General features: G+C 53.4%; 2 protein-coding genes across 2 annotated transcripts; one reads left to right on the top strand and one right to left on the bottom strand.

Moving 5' to 3' along the window:
* Positions 1-1214: 1214 nt before the first annotated feature.
* Positions 1215-2092, top strand: LOC118351439 (zinc finger protein 346-like). The gene is made up of 2 exons (XM_035701991.2): positions 1215-1364; positions 1940-2092. Exons 1-2 carry the CDS (start codon positions 1215-1217, stop codon positions 2090-2092), a joined length of 303 nt encoding a protein of 100 aa, XP_035557884.2.
* Positions 2093-6475: 4383 nt separating this feature from the next.
* APLNR (apelin receptor) lies at positions 6476-10220 on the bottom strand. Its single transcript, XM_025452221.3, has one exon. The coding sequence runs from the start codon at positions 9807-9809 to the stop codon at positions 8667-8669; it is 1143 nt and encodes a 380-aa protein (XP_025308006.1). The 5' UTR covers positions 9810-10220; the 3' UTR covers positions 6476-8666.
* Between the last annotated feature and the right edge of the window lie 547 nt (positions 10221-10767).

Below are 10767 nucleotides of genomic sequence, written 5' to 3'. Positions count from 1 at the left end.
GAAGCAAACCAAGGGTTGCAGAAGGTGAGGTGGGTGGGGTGATGGAGTAACTGGATGATGGGCATTAAGGAGGGCATGAGATGTGATAAGCACTGGGTATTATATGCAACTGATAAATTATTGAATACTACATCTGAAACTAATGATGTACTATATGCTAGCTAAATGAATTTAAATTTTAAAAAATAAAAACAAAAGAGATCAACTTATCAAATAAAGATCTGATTTTCTCACCTTTCCTCTCGCCCTTTCTTTCTCATGTTATTCAATTGTTTCAACAAATACCCTTTGAACACTGCCACATTCCAGGCACTGGGTATACAGAACTATGTAAACACAGCCCCTGCCTTAGAGCAGCTGCCCATAGGGCAGAGGAGACAGACCAGCTCTCAAAGCTGTAACCGTGAGGCCAAGTCCCAGTGCTCAAAGGACACGAAGTAGAGGAGGAACAGTGTGCTGGCCAAGTAAGGTAGTTCAAGCAGTTTGGGGGTACCTGCTTCTGATTATCCTATGTCCACACAGGACACAGCTCTGAGCAGACAAGAGATATATGCCATATGGCTAAATAATAAAGTACGAAACGACATCAGGCAAAATATCCATTGAACACAAATATTGTCTCATATTGCCAGGTTTGCAGTTATTCAGGCAAGAAAATAAGCCCGAAAGTGGCTTTGGAGGTGGGAGACAATGCCAAACATTTAGAGCCTAATAGACCCAAAGATGAGCCTGTGACTTCAGCCAGTACATCAACCCTGCCTGTGATCACTCTGTGATGTGCATCAGAAGATGGGTGTGTGCCTGCAGAGCCTCCTCTCTGTCTCCTGAAATGATGCTATTATCCACCATTAAACTCCAACAGAGGAGGAATCCCTTGTACGTTATTTATTGCTCTTTTCTTATCATCTAGCATGTACCTGGTATATAGAAATAAAAATATATTTGTTTAAAAAAGACATGGAAGAAAATACTGGGCCAGTATTCCTCAAAACTCTCAGGGTTATCAAAAAACAGAGTCTGAGAAACTGTCACAGCCAAGAGGAGCCTCAGGAGACGGGATGGCTAAATGCAATGAGGTAAACTGGATGGGATCCTGGAACAGAAAAAGGACATTAGGTAAAAAGTGAAGAAGACAGAAGAAAATATGGACTAAGCTCATAGTAATGTATCAATATTGATTCAGAGGAAAGACGGAGTATCCTGCGCTGAGCACAATGGAGGCCACAGACAGTGGAAGAGCCAGGCCACACAGCAGCTCTCAGGAGCAAGAAGGACAAGAACCTCACGGGCTGTGCTTTGACCTCGAGGAGCCCCTCACCTCTAGGAAGCAGTGTCTGGGGGCCCAACCAATGGGGAGAGAAGAAGTGGAACTCATGATCCAGAAGAACTAGTATCTCTTTACCAGTACCCAGTGTAAGATTTGCTGCGCCTTGCTCATTTCCGAATCCCAGGAACTGGCACGCTACCAGAGCAAAAAACATGTCAACAAAGTGAAGAGATGCCTAGCAATCCATGGAATGGAGACATTAAAAGGGGAAACGAAGAAGCTAGACTCAGGTCAGAACAGCAGAAGCAAAGACAGGAACCAGTGCTGCCCCTTCTGTAACATGACCTGTTCTTCCCCTGTGGTGGCCCCATCGCAACTATCTAAGACCCACACAAAGAACTTAAAGCTGCAGCAGCAATCCACTAAGATGGAAGCTCTGTCAAAATGCTTTGCAAACCCCTTCCTTGTGGCCTCCACCTTAGCCTTGTACCAGGATAGAGAGATGATAGGCCCAGTCAAGTTCTGCAGCCTCGGCCATGCAACTTACAATGACCCTGTCATGGCTCAATAACATTATGTGGGCAAGAAACACAGGAAACAGGAAACCAGCTCAAATTCACGGCACATTATGGGCAGCTGGCAGACCCTGCTATTGCTGACGCATCAGCTGAGAAGGCCCACCCCTGCAAGATGGGTAAGATAATGCTCAACTCCATAGAACGGTATCAAGCTCATGTCAGTGGCTGCAAACACAAGAACCAGTCACCAAAAGCAATGGCATCACACCTGGGCCAGATTCCAATGCAAAGGCAAGCAGGCCATTGAGAAAGACTCAGCCACCGTGGGAGACTAGAGATGTTTCTGTCCAGCACCCCAGGTTGAACCAGCCATGAGCCAGCTTCCCATTACCATGGTCAGCCCTTGGCTCCCTCTTCCTCACTTTTCTACCTGGAAAACACAGAGGCCTAAGGCAGGAGTGGGGCACAGATAGCCTCTGATTGGCCCAGGCACATCCACCCCTGCTCTTCCCCTGTAGAATGGGCCCTGTAGGTCAGGACAAGGGAAGGGGGTGGATCTTGAGAGGACTCGGGCCCTCACAGGAGAGTAGTTTGGAAGATGGCCTTTCCCCTTCCCCAGCCCCCTTGGGCCATATGTCATGAGCCCCAGGCCTGTCTTTCCTCTGCAGCTCAGTTTTGAACCAGTCTCTACAGCTAAAGAACTGAGCTCCCCAGGCTCTAGGCAGCTCCAGTGAAACCTGGAGCTTTCACAGCAAACCTTGGCCTAGGTGGCAAAGGATAGATGGAAGTGGCTGCCCCCTTTCCCCAAAAAGTACAAGCTTTCCTGAGCCTGGGACCAGATGCTGGCCAGTTATAGAGCATCCTGCCCACCGTGAAGTTTCCTCCTGGAGCAGTGATATAGTCCTAGCAGAGCAATGCCGTCCTTCCTGCCCCTTCTCCACAGTTCCTGAATGGTGCTAAGGATCTCAGCAGCTGGGGAAAAACTAGAAGGGGAGGAGGCCTCATGGAAAGCTCCAAGGGGGGGCCAGCGAACAGAACAGGACCCCCAGGGAAAGAGAGGAGAGCTGGTACAAGTTTTGGCAATGAGGAAAAAGATGTTCCCCAGGCCCCAAACTTAGATTTCTCCAACTCTGCTGTGTTTTATGGCCTGGGACTTCACTGGAAGTGGATTTTTCATTGTAGCTTTCAAGCAGCAATTCGAAGAGGTGACAACCATCATAGGCACCCCTTTGTTGAGTCAGAGAAGCCCATAGCTGCTCTGTGGCCTCTTCCCCCCATTGCCTATCCCTTTGCCTGTGAAATGGCTTTACATATTGTGTGTGTGTGTGTATGTGTGTGTGTTTATGCTCTGTCTCTTGATCACTGAAGCATCTAAATAAAGAATTTATCCATGAAAAAATAGAGAGAGAGAGATAGATTCATTAATGAAGACAAGAGGGTCATGCTAATGTAAGATGTCAATAATAAAGGATGCTAGACGTGGAATATATGGAAACTCTCTGAATTAAATTAGCAATTTTTCTGTAAATCCAAAACAAAAGGTGTAGTAACAGGAAATGTGAATAATCATCTTCAAGCATCTTTGTGCCCTCCCCCACCCCAGCTGGCAGTCCATCATCTTTCTGACCCTCGCCAGTTGCTCTTCATAGTTTCAATAAAAGACATTCTCCGTTTCCTAAACCTGGAGCCATGAGCCATGCTCTTGCCTGGCAGCGGGAAGCATGAGTTCTAGTCCCACCTCTGCCCTTTCCCTGCTGTCTGCCTGCGTACAAATCCTCACCCTCCACAGAGCCTTACGTGGAAGGTAAGGCTCTCCATGTCATTCCATGAAGCCAGGGACGGTGGCAGGTTCATCTCTGTATCCCCAACTTCTAGTAGGCACATAGTAGGCACTGAACAAAAAGTTTGTTGAATGAATAAATCAACAACCATTGCTTGAGACTCTCGCAAGCTCTTTATAACTAGTCAGCCCAAAGTGTCTGAGACTCCTTTATTGCCAACTCGATTCTAAGCTTCCGTTGTTGCTGTCTCCAACGTTGCTTACAGGGACTTTATAAGCATTTGAGCAATAATTCACAAGAGCTGCACCTGCTGCATCAGGCCCCGCAATCTTCCAACTGCCTGGCGTTAAGACAGAGTGGTGCCAGCTGAGAAAGGCAGACGTCACATCTAGGTCCTGTCATGCTGTGTCATCTTGCCTTCTGGGGGTGGTCTTCCCCGGGGATCCATCGGCCCCCCTTGCAGCATCCTTCTCTAATTAGCACAGTGTAAGAGGACAGAACTCCCAGCCCCTGTCTAGGAGGCCCTGGCTTATATCTTCAAGGAAAACAGTTCAAGCCCAGGTAGGGAAAAACGGAAGACATCTCCTAAAAAACAATCCCTGGCCCCCAAGCTGTCTAGAGACCTGGACTATAGTCCCACCCCAATCTGCCGTCATCCATTCTCTGAGACCTGTGCAGATTTTTCTCTGTTCCTCTGCTTGGCTCCCCTCCCAGAGCTGGTGGGGGTGACAGAAAGCACAGATGAGGACCTTTGTAGTTCCTCACAGGGGCTGTGCTCCTTCTGGTCTCTGGATAATCCCTCTGCACAGAGCACACCACCACCACCACCACCACCACCACCCGGCAAGCACTCTGAAGTCTGCCCTGGCACCCTGCCTACATGCATCCTACTGCCTCCATTAGGCCCTCAAAGCACCTTTATGCTCCCTGCTTAGAGCTTGCTGACTATAAACGCCCCTCTCACTGTCTCCACCAGCCCGCAGCCCACCGGGTCCTGTGCACCATTTACTCCTGTGCCCACCCCGCTGCTTGTCACCCAAGTAGTCAATAAGGGCTGGATGGGTAACCCCGTGAGTGGGTGAATGCGTGAAGAAATGAAGAAACTGTGGACAAATGAATTATTAACTGCTCTACAATCTTATGATTTTTTGGATAACTTACCTCAAATTTCCCTGGAAGGTTAGTGAGATTTTTCTTTTACAGCATCTGTAAAAAAGAGAAGAAAAAACCTCAAATCGTTTGTTGTTGCAGTTGTAAATTCCTGCTGGGTTTTCCCTGATGTGCTTCCAAAGACTTGGAAACAAGCTGTGACACCCTGTCCATCTCCCTCCCCGCCTCCCACCACTACTGCTACCCAATGCTCAGCCCCCCTCTTAATTTCTCTCTCTCCACATCCTGTCTCCATCTCTCCCCTCACTCTGTTTCTCTATCTCTCCCTGTCTCTGTCTCCCTCCCTTTCTCTGTCTCTATCTCTCTGTCACTGTCTCTCTATATCCCTATATCTTTATCTCTATCTCTCTCTCTCTTTCTGTCTCTCTGTCTCTATCTCTGTCTCTATCTCTCTGTCTCTGTCTCTCTGTTTCTATCTCTCTGTCTCTTTATCTCTCTTCTCTGTATCTCTCTCTTTCTCTGTCTTTTCTGTCTCTATCTCTCCTTCTCTGTCTCTGTCTCTATCTCTCTGTCTCTATCTCTGTCTTTGTCTCTGTCTCTCTCCTTTTCTCTGTCTCTATCTCTCATGCACTCCCCACCATCCCTCTCCCCTCCCCATCCTGACCCGGTCCCTGTGCTAGTGCCTTACCAATGAGCCCCCACTCTCCTTCCCAACCACCCGGCCCTGCCTCACTTGTGCTTTGGGAGAAACAGTGGCCAAGAGTGTGGGCTTTGGGAGGGGACAGCCTGAACTGTCCTGGCCTCGTTCTTCCGTGTACTAGCTGTGTCACCTCGCTCAAGTCTGTGACTAACCTCTCTGAGCCTTGGCTTCCTTGTCAGCAGAATGAGTGTCTAGGAGCCCCGCTCAGAGCACTGCAAGGATTAGACAACATGTTTGGAAGTGCTTAGCACACACCGCGGTGACTCTCGCTCCTGTCCCTTCTACTGCACTGATTGCTTTCGTGTCATCCGCAGACACGGCCAGTCCCCCAAGTCCTCATGGAAGGTGATGAACACCTCTGCACCTAGTGTTTCCCTCCGGGAATGGTTTCAGACTCTTCCTCCCCCAAATCAATGACCCTCCAGAGCCCGGTTTCCTGTCTCTGACCCGCTGGTCTTCTGTGCACTCCTCCTTCATTTGCCCACAGGATCTGTGTGGATGGGGATGTCCCCAAGGCTGGCCTCCCCCTGGAAATCATCTTAGGAGCTTCTAGCAGTTGGAACATCCAGGATGGGTCCAGAAGGTTTGGATTCCTGAGGTCTGGGGTGTTGCTCGGGGACAGGTATCTGCAGACACCCGGAGTCACTAACTGGAGGCCAGCACCTGAACTTCTCATTTAAGCCAACTGGATGGTCACGGGACAATGAATGAGTGAAGGAGTGAATGAATGAATGCTAACATTTTCCCAGGGCCTGTGCTCAGGACTCCAAAATATGCGCCCATTTGTCCCACGGTTTTCAAGCAGGAAATCTGAGCTGCTTCCCAACCCCACCCTATCCCCACCTCACCCCCCACCCCAGCCTTTATTTCCTGTGCTTCTCCTGGGCTCACTCCCACCCCTGCCCTGCCCTGGGTCTAGTTCTCCCAAGTTTTGCCCATCTCCCCTCTCCCATTCCAGTTTCCCACCTGACTCCCATTAGCTCCTACTTCCCTCCTGTGCCCCCTCAGCCCAAGTCACCTCCCACTGGGACATCTGCAAACAGGGGGGCCTTTCCTCATCCCATGACACTTGTGTGAGAAGAGGCTCTGGACACAGCAATTACACAAAACAGATTTATTGAATGAACCGAAGTGACTAACAGGGTCAGAAAACATAGCAGAGACGTTCCAAAGAGGGGGCTGGTAGGGGATGAGGGAGCCTCCATCCTCTGTCCAGGGCCACCAGTGAGTTCCAGGCAAGAGGTCTCTGGGGTCACTGAGGAAGGCCTCAGAAAGGCACCCTCTTCCCTTCTGGTAGCTTCCTCCAACCTTGACCGCATGCTTTGAGGACAGCCCTGGGCTGAGAAAGGGAGTCTGTGGAAGATTCCAGTCTGTAAGGGGGAGATTAAGCTGAGGAGAGCCTCTTCCTTTCTCCTCCTCCCTCGGCTCCTGGAGCTGGCGCCATCCCAGGGATGGTCAAGCTCTCCATTTACACCACGCCGGGCTCTTCCTGCCTCCATGGCGCAAATCTTGTCCTTCACGTCCTGTCGGGAGGCCTCCAAGAACAAAACCTGGAATATACACATCCCTGCCTCCAGCCCACAAAGGCCCCACCATCAATTTTGTCCTTGAGGCCTCTCTGGTGGCTTGAAGTCATGCCCTCAGCCCTGCCACAGCTGCTCCAGTCATCATTCCCAGCCCCCCAGCCCAGCAGGAGAGGCCAATGGGTCCCATCCTGGTGGTGAGGTGACAAAAACCCCACCCAGTGCTTTTCACCCCAGGCAAGAAGGCATGTTCCTTAGGGAGGGGGACACAGACCCAGGGAAAGGGGAGAGTGGTAGGGAACACACTCATGGACTCAGAGCAGGGGGGAGAGGTGTGGGAAAGGAGCCAAGGAAGCTCTTAACCACCTCCTGCTTCCCTCATGGAACTAGGAATGATGGCACCCAGCACATTGGGTTTCCCCAGGGCTTGGGCACCACTGCCTTGGGGACAGATCTCCCAAGAGGGGTCCCAGCCCTAACAGGAACATCTCTCTTAAAGCACGGACCAGCCGTCAGAGCCCCCAAATCCAGTGGGGGAAGGGGTGAACTCATTTTTGTTCTATATTGCCTCACTATGTCCCTCTTTCCCCAAGGATGCTGCGTGCAGAGTGGAGAAGTGGTAGAGAGTAAAGAGTAGAGAGTAGGGGGGTAGTTCACCCAAGTGACGAGTGACACAGGCACACTGCTCTTCCTGTTATACTCATCTGTGTACACACACAAGCACACACACACGCACACACATAACTCTTGGCACCCAGCAACACCAGTGCTCAAGAAAAGTGTCCTGCCTGGAGATGCCAGGCTGTGGTGGGGAGACCTACAGGTCCCAGTTCTGGAGAAGGTTGGAGGGGTGAGGAATTGGAAAGGGAAGCCAAGCAGCATATAGACTAAATACGGACTCCCTTCTTCCTCGACGTTGCCTTCCCGACTCCCCACTCATAGAATGACACCTAGGAGCCGGCAGTCCCATCACCAACCCCGTGGACTTCTGATTGCCATGGGGAATAGAGGTTGAATGAGAGGAAATCTGCAAAAAAAGCACATCTAGTTGGCATGAAGGAGGGGCTGCAGGAAGCGAGGCCCCCTTCTGGGATCCTTAGTGCCCGAAACTACAGTGAAATGGTCCGGTTTGCAAGAAAGTTCTGGAGCTCCCAGCTGCAGAGCCTGGAACTAACTTTGCTGACACCAGCCCCGGTCCCTCCTTCACTCTCGGGGAGCCAGAGTGTGTGCAAGCTTCAGGATTCTTAACCCTTGGAAGCCCTGCAGAACCAGGGAGGTGAATAGGGGAAGAAGGAGGGATTAAAGAGGAGGTGTGCCCCGGAGACCAGGTTGGAGCCAGCAGGTGACAATTCGGGCTGGAAAGTGCAGACAGAGGAGAAAGTAGGGGCAGGGAGAAGAGACAGGGCATTAGGAAGAAAGGAGGGAAAAGGAAAAGCTGGAGATCCAAGAAAAGGAGTGGGGGCAACCCAGTTCAGTTGAGCCAGCACAACTTCCCTTGTTTTATATACAAATGGGGAAACGGAGGCCCAGAGGGGTCAAGACACTCGTGCAAGGTCCGTCTCACGGATACCGAGTGGCCGAGCAGGAGCCTGCAGGGCTCAGTGTCCTCCCACTCAACCACAAACCTCTGAACAAGCCTCAAGAAGGAAGGAAGACAAGAGGGGGCAGGGGGGCAGGGAGCAGGGGAAAGGGTGGAGTGCGAGGGAGAAGGTGCTGTCATGCTACCTGACTTTCAGAGAGCAGGGGAAGGCCGGGCAGGCCCCAGCCCTAGTCAACCACGAGGGTCTCTTGGCTGTAGGGGATGGACTTCTCGTGCATCTGCTCTGCACCCTTCCCCGAGTTGGGGCCAGGCCCCTGGCTGTGGCCGGAGGAGTAGCTGGCCGACTTCTCCCCGCTGCTGCTGTGGGAGGCCGCGCCGCACCTGCTCCGGCCGCAGCAGAGCATGGACGCGCAGGCCTGGCGGAAGCGCGGGTCGAAGAAGGCGTAGAGGAAGGGGTTGAGGCAGCTGTTGACGTAGCTGATGCAGGTGCAGTAGGGGAAGACGTTCATGAGGAAGATGTCCAGGTCGCAGGGCCAGTGCAGCAGGCCGCCCAGCATGTAGAGCGTCTTCACCAGGTGGTAGGGCATCCAGCAGAGCGCGAAGGTCACCACCAGCACCACGATGATGCTGAGCAGCCGCCGCCGCTTCCGCAGGCCCTCGATGCGCTCCTTGCGGAAGTGGCCGGCGATGGTTTGGGCGATGAAGAAGTAGCAGGTGAGCATGACGGTGAAGGGCACCACGAAGCCCACGGCGGTGGACGACACCCCCAGGCCCACCTCCCAGGCCCACTCGGAGCTGGCGGCGGCCACCATGGAGTAGTCCATGTAGCACTGCACCTTGGTGCTGTTCTCCAGGTCCCCGGTGGAGCGGAACACCATGACCGGCAGGGCCAGCAGGGCGGCGAGCACCCACAGCACCGCCGTGGCCACGGCCCCGCTGACCCGCAGCCTCAGGCGAGCGTTGGCCACGGGCCTCACGATGGCCAGGTAGCGGTCGAAGCTGAGCCCGGTGAGGCAGAAGACGCTGGCGTACATGTTGACGAAGATCACGTAGCTGCTGAGCTTGCAGGCGAAGGTGCCGAAGGGCCAGTCATAGCCCCGGTACGTGTAGGTGGCCCAGAGCGGCAGGGTCACCACGAAGGTCAGGTCGGCCACGGCCAGGCTGGCGATGAAGATGTCTGCTGAGCGCCTCTTCTCGCGGCCGCTGCGGAACACGGTCCAGAGCACCAGGCCGTTGCCCGTGGTGCCCAGGAGGAAGACCAGCATGTAGATGGCGGGGATGAGGGCGCCCGACGACTTCCAGTCCGCGTACTCGCACTCGGACTGGTTGTCGGCGCCGTAGTAGTTGTCGAAATCGCCAGCCTCCTCCATGCCGGCAGCGGACAGAGGCCGGGCGGGGGCCCCAGGCGGGAAGGGCCGAGGGTGTCCAGAGCCCCCCCAGGGAGCCGCCGAGGAGCTGCCTGGGGCCCAGCCGTCCCCCACCCTCTCCTGCCGAGTCCCGAGTCCCCAGTCCCGGCCTCAGCCAAGCCGCTTCCCTGCGCCCTCCTGAGTCTCTGTCTCCTCCGTGTCTGGTCACTCCCTCCTCCCACCTCCAGACCAACCCCTCACTTGGGAGTCTTAAGATCTTTAAGTTACAGCCCACTTTCTTTTTTTTTTTTTCCCTCCTTCTCCTCCCTGGGCAAGTGGACGGAATGGAGCCCTGCTGCCCTGGGCAGAATATTATCTGGGGCTTGCAGCCTGCCCTCCTCCCGGCCCCGCCTCCACCCTCTGGCTGCCACCCACCTTCTTCCCAGCCTCAGCCTCGGGCTCTGCTTTCCTCTGGCCTTTGGAGCAGCCCCTCCACAGACCTCCTCACCCTCCCATTCTCACCCCCTCCCATCCACTAGAAATGGGGCGAATTATGCAGATTGAAATGGAGCCCGAGCTGGAGCCAGGACGGGTGGGGGGCAAGGAGGGTGTGAGATTTCGCAGGATGTTCTGAGCATCTGGCAAGCCCTCCCCGCAGGCAGGCGGGTCTGGCCCCCACCCTCCCCCTCCTGCCCTCCCAGCCCCCACGCAGACCAGACCTCACTCCTCTCTTCCCCCCCCCTCATGGCCATCCTCCTTTACACCTCCACACTTTGACCCCCTCTCTGGAAACTTTTATGGTTTACAGACACAGTTAAGGGGCTTTCTCCAGGATTCATGCGAGGTTGGCAGACCGCCGCCGTTTGCAGATGGCCTGGGAAGTTTTAGAGGGTGGAGGACAAAGTCGCAGGAGAAAGAAAGTCCAGACAAAAGTCATTAAGTCAGGTGATTAAATCTGCGGGGAAACGGAGGCCTAACAAGG

This window comes from Canis lupus, chromosome 18 (assembly GCF_003254725.2).
Source record: "Canis lupus dingo isolate Sandy chromosome 18, ASM325472v2, whole genome shotgun sequence".
Lineage (NCBI taxonomy): Eukaryota > Metazoa > Chordata > Mammalia > Carnivora > Canidae > Canis > Canis lupus.
The sequence above is the reverse complement of the archived record's forward strand: the minus strand, read 5'-3'. Positions and strand labels throughout refer to the sequence as shown.

What these genes read in the sequence shown, in the direction of transcription:
- LOC118351439 (XM_035701991.2), top strand. Translation starts at nt 1,215, where the DNA reads ATGGAGGCCACAGACAGTGGAAGAGCCAGGCCACACAGCAGCTCTCAG. An exon ending in AACCAATGGGGAGAGAAGAA is followed by an intron (nt 1,365 to 1,939) that starts GTGGAACTCATG and finishes GCATCAGCTGAG; the next exon opens with AAGGCCCACCCCTGCAAGAT.
- APLNR (XM_025452221.3), bottom strand. Translation starts at nt 9,809, where the DNA reads ATGGAGGAGGCTGGCGATTTCGACAACTACTACGGCGCCGACAACCAG.